The following is a 15,341-nucleotide window of genomic DNA, read 5'->3' on the forward strand; positions in this document are numbered from 1 at the left end:
AATCTCAATCCTTGAAGGATTTAAACTCCTCGAATACTTTAGGATTGGAAGTTCGTCCCCTGCTAAAATTGGAGGAAACCCTAGCCCTCCCCCTCTTAACCCTCCCTTCCTTGATCACTCCAAATTTCAGGGTACTACTTCGACTATGAAAAAAATTGTGAAAGAATTGGACTAAGACATCCAAAGATAGGAAGAGTTGATAAAATGGCTCTTTGTGCAAATGAATGTGGCCATCAAGAAGATTAATTGATTGGAGTTGGTCGAGCCCGAGGCCAAGGCCAACACTTGGGCTAAAGAGTTGAATGAGGAAAGGGTATAGAAATCTGCCAATGATCTAATGGGTATTTTGGGGCAGTGGGAAATGATGGACGGAAAGATTTCTGACATGGACTCCAGGATCAAGAATGCAGGCAATAACTATGAGCTGGAAGAGATTAAGAAAACCCAGAAGGCCCTTAAAAATAAAATTGAGGATGTTAACAGTGCTTGCGAGGATGTAGTTAGTAAGCACAATGCCTCCCTATAGGCTATCCACAATGAGATGGAAAGAAGAAGGGGGGAAAAAAAAAGATGCATGGATTCCCTGGCCACGAGCTCTGACCCCATCACTTTGATGGTAAAGGCCACCCCTAACTCTATGCTAGTCTCCTCTAGTTTTGGGGTTGGATCAAGTAAAATGTCTCTTTTTCTGATAAAGTTCTTAGTTTGTGCCATAATTGGCAGGACAAGGGTAATCCCATGCAATAAACTATCACTTTGTGTCTATGTTGGGCTGTTGGTTTGTGTTTTACTGGTCCTAGTTCTTTTTTGTCTGCTGGATTTTTAGTTTGGTTGTTCATTCTCTATTTTCCTTGCTAGGTTTTTGTTGTTCTTTGGTGGGAAGTCTTTTTGTTGGTTGTGTATCCCTCATGCGCTCTTGGTGTTGCTTTACAGTTACATAATGGTACAAGCCTATCCCACTTTTATTATTCAAAACATTAAAATCCTAAAACTAGATGTGGTGATTAAATGGCCTTTATCACAGTTCAATTTGCCTATCTAGAATATTAATAGAATGGAGGCTATGGCTAAGGCTAGTGCAAGAGCGAACGAATGGGCAATGGAGGAGAAGGATGAACAGGTATGGGAACTTGCGAGCAATATGGCTGATAGATTAGAGAATTGGGATAAAGTTGAAGGAATGCTAAAAGACCTTGGCGAGAAGATGTCTCAAAGGAAAGTCGAGAGATCCTTAAGAATGAAATTGAGGAGATTTCAATGAGAAGCTTGGAGATGGTCCTAAAGAATTTGGCTTCCCTATAGGCTATTGAAGAGGAGATCGACCGTAGGAAAGCCAAGTGTAAGAGACATGCTATATCCCCCTCTACTTCGATGGAATCCCCTACCTCTATGGTTAAAGATACTCCAAATTCTAGTACTCTGAATTCTGCTAAGGACTCTAACAAAAAAATCACATTCTAATAAATTTTTAGGACTGTAAAGATTGTCAAGAGGGTAACGCCTCCACCCAGTTGACCATTTATTCCTATCTTTGGTGGTTGACTGGTTTTTTTGTGGTTTTTGTTTACTGGTTCATCTAGTGCTTGGTGGTTCCTTACTATTTTTTGGTGTTTTGTCTCTAGCTAGGTGTGCATTTCTCATGCACCCTAGGTGGCACTTTTTTTCTCCAGATATGTAATGGTACAAGCCTAACTCACTTTTAATTAACCAGATCATTAAAATCTTATTTAATTATATCAATCGAAAAAACTTTAAAATCCAATTATTGAATAAAATTAAAAAAATAAAGACTTCAAAAAATTGAAGTACAAAACTCCACACTCCACCAAACAACAACAATATTGTATTACTGAATGATACAATAACAACGTGAATTATGATCAAAGTAGATAGCATTTACACCCTTCACTTTCTAGGTCCGTTTTTAACAAAATAGCTTTTAACACATCACTTTTTTTTAATTTTATAGGAGATTGCTGAACTAGTAAGAATGTCTTGTAACAACATGGTTGACATAACCTATGTGGAAGTACGACACAAGGGACGACTTTATCAAGATAAAAGAATAGCTTTTTGCAGGATAAGTAGTCAAGTGAAACAAAACAATCGCTCCAGAAAGCAAGTCATTCATTTGGCTGTCGCTTCATAGCTGTGACAAATAGATTAAAGTTATTCCATGAGGAGCCCCCGTCCTTGACTGCATCCCTAGCAATTATCTTCAATTTTTTCGCTTCCTCTCTGATCTCCAGGCCTTGTTCCGATTCCTGCAAAATCTCCACACCTTTCACAATTTCCCCCTGCTTTATAATTCCTTGGCTATTCGCATTTAATGGCAGACCCAATTTCCACACATCTACAACATACGCGCGGTTAAGAAATTGGTCTGCAAAGTAAGGCCAACAAAGCATGGGCACGCCCATGGTGATGCTTTCCTGCACAGAGTTCCATCCACAGTGAGTTACAAAACAGGCTATGGAAGGATGAGATAACACCTCTAACTGTGGCGCCCACGAAACTATGCAACCTCTATCTCTCACTTGCTCCAAGAAACCAACAGGTAAATTAGCTTCGCTTCCTTTCATCAGATCGGAGCGCACAACCCACAGAAATGGTCTCTGGGTGGCCTCCAATCCCAGAGCAAGCTCTTCCAGTTGCTTTTCACTTAGAATTCCAGTACTTCCAAAGGATATGTAGATCACAGAGTGGGCACACTGTTTATCTAGCCATTGTAAGCAATCTGTGTCAGTCTTTCTGAAGCTTGGAAGAACCTTCGTGCTTGTCCTGCTATCGATCAGAAACTCAGGAGGAATTAGAGGACCTATTGGATAAACGCCCACTTCTTTCGACAACGTTTCGACTACTGGAGCTTCAATCTCTATGAAAGAATTGAAGAGGACCCATTTGATGTCCTTGATTTCTTCTCCCATGCGAATCCCTTTCCGGAACATGTATTCGCCTGCCTACAACCACGGAAGATCTCCAGAATGGAGCGCCGGCATGCAGGGAAGATATTTTGTTTTTTTATCTTCTTTTGGAATTCCTTCACATAAAACCCACAAAGATGAAAGAGGATTTTAAATATCGTTTGCATCATGAAATAAAAGGTAAAATCGATTGGAAGAGTATGATTATATGTTACCATCAGAATGAAGGATGCCAAGCGAGACCAGATGGGCACTAAAGTAGCGAATGGCGAAGAGTGAAACAAGAGCAGTGTGAAAAGCGGCGAGGGGAAGTTCATGGAGCGTGGCTACCGCCTGTAAGCCAAAGCACATCCAGACGTCTGCAATTATACAGGTGACCTTGTTTTCTTCTTCCCTGGCGTTTATTTCCTGAATCACTTTATCAATTACTGAAGGCCCCATGCCCTTTATTAACGACTCGATTCTATTTTCAATGCCTTCCAGACTATCCAATGGCGGGAATTCGAAGGGAACAGATATCATTCGGATGTTATCAAAGAAGGAATTTAGAGTGTTGGCTTTGTGTATGCGGTTATGAGTGCTGTCAGAGTTGAGGAAAGTGATGAGGAATCCATGGGAGACGAGCTTCCAGGCGAGCTGCATCATGGGATTAATGTGACCCTGTGCAGGAAGAGGAATGAGAAGAGCGTGGGGAGCCATAGCTTAGCTCTGTAGCCTTCTCCAGAGCGACACAGATCTATTATTCTTCTCAGCAAAGAAGACAAAGTAGAATGGATAACTAACGAGTTTTTCTTGTGGATGATAAAAAATCTTCATTATAAAAAATATAATGGATGAAGCATCATTTTGAGAAGGGACCCATGCCTGAAAACTTTTGTCTCTTAGTCGATATCATATAGCGATTGTACTTATCTAGCTTTCTGACTCTGCGTTAGTCATGGCCACATCCACCATAAAACACTGTGCTCAATAATGTTTAACTAAGCGTTTTTGGGTGCAACGGTTGTCCGATAGGTTTTGCTAAGTTCCGTGGAAGGAATTTATAAACAAAAAATCCAACAAATTCACCTGAAATAACTAAAACAATCATCTTCTTTCAGGAATACAAATCCAAAACATAGACATACAATTTCAGAATATAACTCTTTGGAGAATATAACTCGTCAACAGTTGCTCTGAGTTGATTCAGATCAAGCACCAAAATGTAATAGAGCTGAAATTTGCTCTTTGTGCTGGCTGTAATTCAAAGTCATCCAATCAGTATAAATCTATCTTACGAATCAAAAGATGGTAATGATGATAAGCCCATTTTCTGTTCTCATCAATGGAATTCTATGCAAGTTACAATTTGTAGGGATTCATTAGAAGATTGAACACACAAATCAGAGAAAAACTTTCATTGGAACAATTAGAAATTAGAATATAAGATGAGAGATATGGACTGTTTGTAGCCTCAAATGAAATCCTAGAAATGCTGGGACCATTTGCAAACATATTAGAAGAGTTAATTCTGCAGTTAAACAATTAATTTAACCAATTAAAAGCATCTTCTTTCAGCATCAATCATCATCAAATTTGTTTGAGTCTTTGCTTTGCTTTGATGCGTCAACAATTTGATGTTTACAAATTTGGCAGTTAACAGCAATCTGATGTTCATACCAAGTGAAGGCAGCCAAATACAGTATGAGATCAGATCAAAAAGTATTACCTGCTATGATCTGGAACTGTTACTATATATATTGACTGATTTCTTTTGCTGTGTAACTCATCCTATCTTCGCATTAGCCCAGCACAAATAGGGCGTGTAGACTCTATAGCCATTTGCATGAAAAAAAGTGAAGGTATGGGCGGGGCACGCGAGTGCTGCTCTATAATTCATGCAAAACGTGGCAGTACAGTCAAGGCACGTGGTCTGTTTTGCAGGTGAAAAGTGGAAGCAAAGTCAAGGCATGTGAGCTCATTCAATGCCCCTTCATAACAACACTTTCCCTCTAGAAGAGATGGATTACTTGTAAGATGGTGCTATGGATAGATATGGCAATCCAAAGATTCATAAGCTAGTACTTACATCAAAAAGAATTGTAAGGGTTACGCTGATAGTAAGATATAGACTAATTATTTGAGATGAAGAGGTTGTTGTCACAATATTATTAGAGAAGTAACTAGTCAAAAAAATACCATTTGCATATGTTATTAGACAAAATTACAAATCCTTTAAACTCCATTTGCAAACTTTAAGATATCTAATTCTTCATTCCCTCAAAATCTTGTAATATGTATTTGACATCAATCAATTCCAATTTAGATTGTAAATTCAATGAACTGATACCTTTTTCTTTTTTTTAAGGTGGCCATAATTCTACTAACATAATAGTAATGAATCACTTATATATTAACATTATGCTTCTCATAGCACCATATACATTCTACTTGTTTCAACCATAAAATCATTAACATATTACTACCACTCTCAAGAGAACACTAATAGTATTAACATAGATATTGTTGCTTGATCTAACTATGTAGTTAATATTCATGATTGAATATTAGTATTATTATTCATCAACCTTAATACAATAACCATATTAAAGCTCTTTTTGTGACATTAATAGTGTCACTTGATCTAATCATTATGACCACAATAATTTTAAAATTAATTTAGTAGCATTAACATTATATCTAGATTCCAAATATATTATTTGATAATGACATTCATGTTCGAGGTCATTGATAGTACTAATGTTATTACCTTGAGTCTGATATTTACATTCACCAACTCTTGTAACATTGCAATATTATTATTATATGCCATAACATGATAATATTATTTATTTTAATCATAAAATTACTCATATCATTTGTGTTTTATAACAATAACATCAATGTTCATTCCAATCATGATATTGCGAAATAACATTAATGTTTTTAAAAATCACAATAATATCACTATCTATTACATTACTAATTATAATTGTAACTATTACCCATATTATTGTTAATGACATAACTTAGTTAGTTGGAACAATTACCATTCCTGACACTCCTAGAATAACCTTAATTCTACTAATTATGCCACATATATGTGTATACCCAATGCCTTGTGTGGATACTCAATCTAAGTCGTCCATTAGGGTGGGGAAATCAATGGCTCAAGAAATAAAACATAAAATAGCCTAGACATGATTGGCAGTTCTATCCTCAAATATCAGGTTTATGTATCTGCAAAGTAGTCTCTTGACCCAAATGAAAATGAATTATCAGGGGCATCATTTTCACCATTGGGTTCATTTCCCTCAACAGATGATTATGAAATGACCACAAACAAGACAAGTGACAAGTGTGCAGATTCTTGCTAATACCAATAATTCATTTGATTTCAAAACTAACCCAGCTGCAGAGCACCCACCTTTTTTACGGCAATGGAGGGAAACGTCAGGCGTAAGATGTGAGGAGATTCTGATGTAAGTTCCCAACATAACAAGCCTAACGGCTAATAAGGGAGAATTTTATAGTTCAACGTAGAATGATGGTTGTGTATCACACTAGGAAAAAATTTTATATATAGATTTAGGATTTAATTTAATATTTTATTACTTTTTGGTTTAAAATATGTTTAATCTAATTTTTATTAGTTTGTGATTATGTTTTTCGATAGGATTGTAGGTATAATCACATTCTTTGTGTTTCTAAATTTTAAAATCGAGGGTTAGCAAATTTGAAATATAATCATTATTTATCAATATACGTATCAAAATTTGAATTTTTATGTGTAGAGTTGTGTATATAAAGATGTCATCTTGACACACTTTGTGCATCATCTTATAATAAAATAACAAAACATTAAAAGAATGAAGAGCTTTTTCCTTTAAATTGTGTGAATTATTCATCACTTATGATCTACTATCTCTATTGCAGCTTCTTCTCCAATGTGGATTGCTTTCATTTCTACGACAATTCAATCCTCTTGTATAGGATGCATTCCTTCTCATAGCCATCTTTCAATTCTTCTCTTTCTACATTATAATCTTCAATTTATTCCTCTTCTTCTAGGTAACACAAATCAACACCTCCATCAAAATTAGCTTTGTCCCATTCATTTATTTATGCTCTTGGAAGATCTCATTCAAATGTTTTTTATCCATTACTATTTTTTCAAACTATTCAAGGGATTTAATCTTTCCTACTCTAATGGTTCCACTCATTATTTAATCCTTGACTCAATGAAATTCCTCTCTAATAATGGCTCTTGCCCACAAGGTGAATAATTGTTCTCACCATTCTTTTTCACCTTCTTATAACTCTTCAACACCTTTGCTATAGATTTATCCTTCTTTTCTTGCTCATGGTTCCATAAATCACATTCCTCCACTAGACACCATAACTCTTTTAACTCAATCTCTAACTTTTGTAACTCCTTTTTTATTGTTTCTTTGTTAGCTTCTTTCTCTTCCTTTGTCTTACTCTTCCTTCCAATTTGGTTATCTTCTTTTTCACATCATGATATCATTCCATATTTGACTTTACAGCCAAAGTTCAAGCACATGGCTACACTTCCTCCTTGCTTCCTCTAAACTCTCACTTTTAGAACAAAGTGGTTCATCACAACACAACATAATTCATTTAGATCAGTGATACATATTTCTCACAAAAATTACATCTCCCTTGTTCTTCTTAAACATTAAATTTATGGTTTCTCTCGACATGGGATGTCTTCTAAGTTGTAGCAGCAACTTTGACACTCATGGGCCTCCTCTAAATTTATAATTAGTAATTTCTTCATTACTACATAGGCTAGTTGCATTTTGCAGTGTTCTACTTTGTTATGTTTTTTCTCCTTCCCCAACTATGTGGTTTTCCTCGGACTCCTCTAGCTCTAAACAACCTTATGCGTTCTCACATCACAAGAAACATTGAAGACCTTAAATTTCATACCATAGAGCATGTTGAGAATAGAAATCTTTGTAGATGAACTTGAAATGTAAATCTCAAACCAATGTCAAAGATGACACAATGAGCTACTACCTAATGCCAAAACCCATGTATTATGTCCTCCTTAATGGAATGCACAAATCTACTCACATTCCTCTTTCACAACCAATCTTTCATCATTTTCATAAACTGTGCAAATTGCCCTAATACCAAACTGATCCAAACACCCACCTTAGCACAAACCTCCAAATATGACTTTTCCAATACACACAAACATAAATTTAAGAAGCATTAAAGATTCTTTATTACTCACAACAAACAACTACAAAAGGAAACAAATAGATAATGTTATCCAAAAGGGTTAATTAACTAAAAATAAGAGAACTTAGAAAATAGCAAGAAAAATACAAGAGAAATATTTCTATTAACCAAGAAAATATTTTTCATACCTCAAAGCTCAATTCTTCTATCATCATCTTTCCCCCACGTTACAAATCTCTAGCCTAAATATCTCCTCTCATTACTCTCAAAGACACTTACTCTTAATCAAGCTCTAACTCTCTAATTATAGAATCCATGTTGCCACAATTTCTAATAGTCTAACCCACTAAAATCTTCTACTAAACATAGTAAAAACAATTAAAAGAATCTCCTCCTAAAAATTTAGTTGGTGATGAGCGCTTGAGTTTTAGGAGTCCATTTACATCACTTTTAAATATAGTTACTATATTTTTTTATTTTACAATATATCAATAGTTTATTACATTATAATTTTATGAATTTAATATTGCTACACCTTGTAAAATAATACCTTCAATATTAAAAATTAAAAATTTAATTTATTACTATTAATTAAATAAAAAATCTAAGTAATGAGTAAAACAAATTTTTAAAAAATTTCGAACCTTATCATTGAATTAACATTTTATTTTATATCATCAATGTCCATATACAAAACTCAATCCAATAAAACCAAAAACACATTTGTATTATCAATTAATACACCCTTCACTATCTACATGAAGAGTTTAGCAAAATTAAAACATGGTTAAGGTCTATTTTTAGCAAAATAGCTGTTAACACAACATTGTTTTGATTTTACCACAAGTTGCCAAACGAGAAAGAACGTTTTGTGACAGCATGGAAGACCTACCTTATGTGGAAGTTGGACACGAGACAAAATGAAACAAAACATATCCCTTTCTCCGGGATAACAAAAGAAGTGAAACAAAATAATGGCTCCAAAAAGAAAATCATTCATTCAGTTGTCGCTTCATGGCGGTAACAAATAGATTAAAATTATTCGATGAGGATCCCCCGTCCTTGACTGCATCCCTAGCAATTATCTTCAATTTTCTAGCTCCCTCTCTTATTTCAAGGCCTTGTTCCGATTCCAGCAAAATCTCTACGCCTTTAACAAACTCTTCCTGCTCTATCATTCCTTGGCTATTCGCATTCAATGGCAGACCCAATTTCCACACATCCACAACATACGTGCGGTTAAGAAACTGGTCTGCAAAATAAGGCCAACAAAGCATGGGCACGCCCATGGTGATGCTTTCCTGCACAGAGTTCCATCCACAGTGAGTCACAAAACAGGCTATGGAAGGATGAGATAACACCTCTAACTGTGGCGCCCACGAAACTATGCAACCTCTATCTCTCACTCGATCCAAGAAACCAGCAGGTAAAACAGCTTGGCTTCCTTTCATTAGATCGGAGCGCACAACCCACAGAAATGGTCTCCGTGTGGCCTCTACTCCCAGAGCGAGCTCTTCCAATTGTTTTTCACTCAGAACTGCCAAACTTCCAAAAGATATGTAGATCACAGAGTGTGCACACTGTTTATCTAACCACTGTAAGCATCCTGTATCATTTTTCCAGAAGCTTGGAAGAACCTTCGTGGTCGTCCTGCTATGGAGAAACTCGGGAGGAATTAGAGGGCCTATTGGATAAACGCCCACTTCTTTAGACAACGTTTCGACAACTGGAGCTTCAATCTCTAAGAAAGAATTGAAGAGGACCCATTTGATGGGCTTGATTTCTTCTCCCATGCGAATCCCTTTCCGGAACATGTATTCGCCTGCCCACAACCACGGAAGATCTCCAGAATGCAGCGCCGGCATGGAGGGGAGATATTTTGTTTTTTTATCTTCCTTTGGAATTCCTTCACATAAAACCCACAAAGATGAAAGAGGTTTTTAAATGTCGTTTCCATCATAAAAATAAATGCTAAAATCGATTGAAAGAGTATGATTGTATGTTACCATCAGAATGAAGGATGCCAAGCGAGAGCAGATGGGCACTAAAGTAGCGAATGGCGAAGAGTGAAACAAGAGCTGTGTGAAAAGCGGCGAGGGGAAGTTCATGGAGCGTGGCTACCGCCTGTAAGCCAAAGCACATCCAAACGTCTGCAATTATACAGGTGACCTTGTTTTCTTCTTCCCTGGCGTTTATTTCCTGAATGACTCTATCAATTACAGAAGGCCCCATGTCCTTTGCCAACGCCTCAATTCCATTTTCAATTCCTTCCGGATTATCCATTAGGGGGATTTCAACGGGAACGGATATCATTCGGATGTTATCATGAATGAAGGAATTTGGAGTGTTGGCTGTGAGTATGCGGTTATGATTTGTGTCGGAGTTGAGGAAAGTGAGGAGGAATCCATGGGAGACGAGCTTCCAGGCGAGCTGCATCATGGGATTAACGTGACCCTGTGCAGGAAGAGGAATGAGAAGAGCGTGGGGAGCCATAGCTTAGTTCTGTATCCCTCTCCAGACCGACACAAATCTATTATTCTTCTCAGCAAAGAAGCCAAAATAGAATGGATAACTAAAAAGTTTGTTTTGTGGATGACAGAAAATCTTCATTATAAAAAATATAATGGATTAAACATCATTTTGAGAAGGGACCCATGTGCCTGAAAACTTGTTTTTTAGTCGATATAGTATAGCCATTATAGTTATCTAGGTATATTTTAGTTTTTTAAAACTTTGCCTCTTGGTATTGTTAAAGGGAACAGCCAACCCACTATTTGATGTTGTAATAGGATAAACTCGAGGTGCTTTCCAAGTTACTATATCCTTTGCTATGTACAGATATGGCAATCGGAATATTTGAATGAAAAAGACAGATAAATAAGAAAGAATTTTGTAGTTCACCGTAAATGATAGTTGTTATATTCAGAGCAGAAAACTGTATATATATAGTTTTATGTTTATTTAATTTATTTTAGTTATTTTGATATATCTATTGATTCGAGATTTACTTTAATATTTTGTCATTTTTTTATTTAAAATATGTTTAGTCTAATTTTTATTAAATTGTGATTAATTTTTTGGTAGGATTGTAGGCATAATCACATCTTTTAAGTTTCTAAATTTAAAATAATCAAGGTTAGCAATTTTTAGATATGATCATTATTTATCAATGTAGGTATCAAAAATTTGAATTTATACATATAGAGTTGTGTAAGTAAAGATGTCATCCTAAGACACTTGTGCATCATCACATAAGAGAATAATAGAACATCAAAAGGACAAAGAACACTTCTCTTTTTTGCATGAATTAGCCATCATTTTTTATTTATAATTAACATTAGTGATCAATAATCATCATCCATCAACAATCATCAAAGATAAAACTAAATAATTTTTCTAACACAATCTTTCATCAATTTGCATCAATTTGCATCAAGCATTAGTATAGATTCAATGGCTAGCTCAACAACATACATTATCACATCACATCAATTTCACTGCCACTCTATAACTTTTTATCATTGTTGACTTAGTTTCAAGACTCAACCAATGTGCAAGTAAGTCTTAAACAAACCTTATATAGAAATCCCAATGTTGTTCCTTATTGCCACTTTTTTCTTTCTTTCTTTATATATTGTTGCATAAATAGAAGTTGTAAATGCTTGAAAATAATGATTATGGTGTTAAAAAATTAAAATTAAAAATGGATAGGTTGTACCTGTAAATAAGAATTGTTACACAATGTATCCCAAACACATAATTTAGCTATGATTGAATTTATTTTTTCTCTCTAATCTAGAATCTAATTTTAGATCTTAAATATGAGTATTCTATCATAGCATTACATCAATTAAATTTTAAATTATATTGATATAATTCAATTCAATTTCAATCTTAGTCCACTTTAGTTGACTTATATACCTTGAATATATTGACTTTTTTTAAAAACATTTCACTAAACACTAACTAAAATTTATTATGTAGATCTTTTAGTAGAGAATAACTTGAATTCAATTAAATATATTGTATCAATCATAAAATGATAGTGATACATAAATTATATAATAGTCTAGAGAAGATAAATTGAGTATAATTTAAAACCATAGCTAAATTGAAGAGATGTTTTTAAAAGATGGTAGAGCACAAATTGATAATCAAATCGAGAAATTATTAACAAAATTGTAAAACATAGAAATAATGCATCAAATTTTTTTTAGATAATAATTTGTTACATTGTAATGGCTTTTTAAAGCCTTGTTTTTTTCCTATAAAAACTACGTATAGGAATAAATTCTCAAAAACTAACCAACCTAATTTTATTAATTATTTAAGTCAACCAAAAATACGTAATATTCTCCAGCATCTCCCCTCCCCCTCACATTAATCTAAACAAAGGATAAAACATTCTATGGGTTGATCACAACAACCCTTCTGGAGACTTTGACCAAGCACCTTAACCTATCCTCCTTGCTCACCCAAAAAACACCAAACTAATCTCATTGATTAAAATCTTGTTTTATTGTAGAACTTGCAACCATTTGCACAACAAGAGAGAATATTAAGTGTTTCCAACCTTCTTGCACAGTGAGTCACCTTTCCTCCAAAAGTTCACATCTCCTCCAAGTGTGTCTAATGTCTCCTCTAGTGCTACCAATGATAAAACAACTCTCCTTTAAGAGTCTACATCTCCTTCAATTATATTGAATCCCTCCTCCAATGTTGTGGAAACAATACCTCCTCCAATGTACAAAACACCAACCAAATGTGAATATGCCAAGTGAACCCACAAGAAAATCTAACCCCCTTGGTCCTTGGAAGGATAAAAATAATGCAATCCCCACTTTTGTTTAGGGACATAAATGAGAAAAGGATGTGCTTCTCATGCATGGATCACCACTGAGTGAGAAGTAAGCTCGACATGATAACAAATCTCCTTCCTTCATTTTCGCCAACCTCCAATGATATCTTGTTATTCTTCTTCTCATGCATGGATCACCACTGAGCGAGAAGTAAGCTCGACATGATAACAAATCTCCTTCCTTCATTTTCGCCAACCTCCAATGATATCTTGTTATTCTTTATTCATTTGATGTCTTATTTGACTCTAAAATAAAACAAACACGTGAATCTTTAGAAACATAAATGACTCCAAGAATACAAACAACATTTGATATATGTGTGTTCATAATTACTATATTTTTTATTTTATAATATATGAATGATTTATTACATTTTAATTTGATAAACCTAATATTACTACATCTTGTAGGATGATGCTTTCAACATTAAACTCTTAAAATTTAATTTATTAGTTTTAATTATAAAAATAAAAAAATATAATTACCAAATAAAACTAAAAATTAAAATTTCTCCATATCTTATCATTGAATTATATTATTCATAAAATAATATTTTATTTTATATATTAATGTCCCTATACAACATCAATCCACCAAAAATTTAAAAAAAAACACATTTATATTAGTAATTAATACACCCTTCACTATCTACATGAAGAGTTTAGCAAAATGAAACCATGGTCAAGGTCTATTTTTAGCAAAATACCCTTTAACACAACATTGTTTTGATTTTACATCAGGTTGCTGAACAAGAAAGAACATTTTGTAACAGCATGGATGACATAACCTATGTGGAAAGTAGGACACAAGACGCAATGAAACAAAACAGATCCCTTTCTGCAGGATAACGAAAGAAATGAAACAAAGCAAGTCATTCATTCGGTTGTCGCTTCATGGCAGTGACAAATAGATTAAAGTTATTCGATGAGGAGCCCCCGTCCTTGACTGCATCCCTAGCAATTATCTTCAATTTTTTCGCTTCCTCTCTGATCTCCAGGCCTTGTTCCGATTCCAGCAAAATCTCCACACTTTTCACAAATTCCCCCTGCTCTATAATTCCTTGGCTATTCGCATTGAATGACAGGCCCAATTTCCACACGTCCACAACATACGTGCGGTTAAGAAATTGGTCTGAAAAATGAGGCCAACAAAGCAAGGGCACGCCCATGGTGATGCTTTCCTGTACAGAGTTCCATCCACAGTGAGTCACAAAACAGGCTATGGAAGGATGAGATAACACCTCTAACTGTGGCACCCACGAAACTAAGCAACCTCTATCTCTCACGCGCTCCAAGAAGCCAGCAGGTAAAATAGCTTTGCTTCCTTTCATTAGATCGGAGCGCACAACCCACAAAAATGATCTCCGTGTGGCCTCCACTCCCAGAGCAAGCTCTTCCAATTGCTTTTCGCTCAGACCTGCCAAACTTCCAAAAGATATGTAGATCACAGAGTGTGCACACTGTTTATCTAACCACTGTAAGCAATCTGTGTCATTCTTCCAGAAGCTTGGAAGGACCTTCGTGCTTGTCCTGCTATGGAGAAACTCAGGAGGAATTAGAGGACCTATTGGATAAACGCCCACTTATTTGGACAACGTTTCCACTACTGGAGCTTCAATCTCTGAGAAAGAATTGAAGAGGACCCATTTGATGTCCTTGATTTCTTCTCCCATGCGAATCCCTTTCCGAAACATGTATTCGCCTGCCCACAACCACGGAAGATCTCCAGAATGCAGCGCCGGCATGCAGGGAAGATATTTCATTCTTTTTTCTTCCTTTGCAATTCCTTCACATAAAACCCACAAAGATGAAAGAGGTTTTGAAATGTCATTTGCATCATCAAATGAAAACTAAAATCGATTGAAAGAGTATGATTATATGTTACCATCAGAATGAAGGATGCCAAGCGAGACAAGATGGGCACTAAAGTAGCGCATGGCGAAGAGTGAAACAGGAGAAGTGTGAAAAGCGGCGAGGGGAAGTTTATGGAGCGTGGCTACTGGTTGCAAGCCAAAGCACATCCAGACGTCTGCAATTATACAAGTGACCTTGTTTTCTTCTTCCCTGGCGTTTATTTCCTGAATGACTCTATCAATTACAGAAGGCCCCATGTCCTTTGCCAACGCCTCAATTCCATTTTCAATGCCTTTCAGAGTATCAATAGGCGGGATTTCAACGGGAACGGATATCATTCGGATGTTATCAAAGAAGGAATTTGGAGTGTTGGCTGTGAGGATGCGGTTATGATTGCTATCGGAGTTGAGGAAAGTGACGAAGAATTCATTAGAGACGAGCTTCCAGGCGAGCTGCATCATGGGATTAACGTGACCTTGTGCAGGAAGAGGAATGAGAAGAGCGTGGGGAGCCAT

The 15,341-nt window shown here is 35.7% G+C and overlaps 4 protein-coding genes across 5 annotated transcripts; all 4 read right to left on the reverse strand.

Annotated features, from left to right (window-relative positions):
- Positions 1-1,818: 1,818 nt before the first annotated feature.
- Positions 1,819-4,722, reverse strand: LOC131859585 (UDP-glycosyltransferase 74E1-like). Of its 2 annotated transcripts, XM_059213517.1 has the most exons (3): positions 4,633-4,722; positions 3,140-4,160; positions 1,819-3,040 (listed from the first exon to the last, which is right to left on the reverse strand). In XM_059213517.1, exon 3 carries the CDS (start codon positions 2,946-2,948, stop codon positions 2,124-2,126), a length of 825 nt encoding a protein of 274 aa, XP_059069500.1. In that variant the 5' UTR covers positions 2,949-3,040; positions 3,140-4,160; positions 4,633-4,722; the 3' UTR covers positions 1,819-2,123. The 2 variants fall into 2 exon arrangements, with proteins under 2 accessions (XP_059069500.1, XP_059069499.1); XM_059213516.1 differs by having other exon boundaries at positions 3,140-4,713.
- LOC131858941 (UDP-glycosyltransferase 85A2-like) lies at positions 3,129-3,623 on the reverse strand. Its single transcript, XM_059212435.1, has one exon. It carries the CDS (start codon positions 3,621-3,623, stop codon positions 3,129-3,131), a length of 495 nt encoding a protein of 164 aa, XP_059068418.1.
- A 4,098-nt stretch (positions 4,723-8,820) lies between the features above and the next one.
- Positions 8,821-10,674, reverse strand: LOC131859586 (UDP-glycosyltransferase 83A1-like). The gene is made up of 2 exons (XM_059213518.1): positions 10,121-10,674; positions 8,821-10,020 (listed from the first exon to the last, which is right to left on the reverse strand). Exons 1-2 carry the CDS (start codon positions 10,605-10,607, stop codon positions 9,107-9,109), a joined length of 1,401 nt encoding a protein of 466 aa, XP_059069501.1. The 5' UTR covers positions 10,608-10,674; the 3' UTR covers positions 8,821-9,106.
- A 3,170-nt stretch (positions 10,675-13,844) lies between these two features.
- On the reverse strand, positions 13,845-15,341 carry LOC131048230 (UDP-glycosyltransferase 83A1-like). The gene is made up of 3 exons (XM_059212436.1): positions 14,858-15,341; positions 14,569-14,758; positions 13,845-14,397 (listed from the first exon to the last, which is right to left on the reverse strand). Exons 1-3 carry the CDS (start codon positions 15,339-15,341, stop codon positions 13,845-13,847), a joined length of 1,227 nt encoding a protein of 408 aa, XP_059068419.1.

This window comes from Cryptomeria japonica, chromosome 10, assembly GCF_030272615.1.
Source record: "Cryptomeria japonica chromosome 10, Sugi_1.0, whole genome shotgun sequence".
NCBI lineage: Eukaryota > Viridiplantae > Streptophyta > Pinopsida > Cupressales > Cupressaceae > Cryptomeria > Cryptomeria japonica.

What these genes read in the sequence shown, in the direction of transcription:
- LOC131859586 (XM_059213518.1), bottom strand. Translation starts at nt 10,607, where the DNA reads ATGGCTCCCCACGCTCTTCTCATTCCTCTTCCTGCACAGGGTCACGTT. An exon ending in TGGCATCCTTCATTCTGATG is followed by an intron (nt 10,021 to 10,120) that starts GTAACATACAAT and finishes TTTTATGTGAAG; the next exon opens with GAATTCCAAAGGAAGATAAA.
- LOC131048230 (XM_059212436.1), bottom strand. Translation starts at nt 15,341, where the DNA reads ATGGCTCCCCACGCTCTTCTCATTCCTCTTCCTGCACAAGGTCACGTT. An exon ending in TGGCATCCTTCATTCTGATG is followed by an intron (nt 14,759 to 14,857) that starts GTAACATATAAT and finishes TTTTATGTGAAG; the next exon opens with GAATTGCAAAGGAAGAAAAA. An exon ending in GAAGCTCCAGTAGTGGAAAC is followed by an intron (nt 14,398 to 14,568) that starts GTTGTCCAAATA and finishes ATCTTTTGGAAG; the next exon opens with TTTGGCAGGTCTGAGCGAAA.
- LOC131859585 (XM_059213517.1), bottom strand. Translation starts at nt 2,948, where the DNA reads ATGTTCCGGAAAGGGATTCGCATGGGAGAAGAAATCAAGGACATCAAA.
- LOC131858941 (XM_059212435.1), bottom strand. Translation starts at nt 3,623, where the DNA reads ATGGCTCCCCACGCTCTTCTCATTCCTCTTCCTGCACAGGGTCACATT.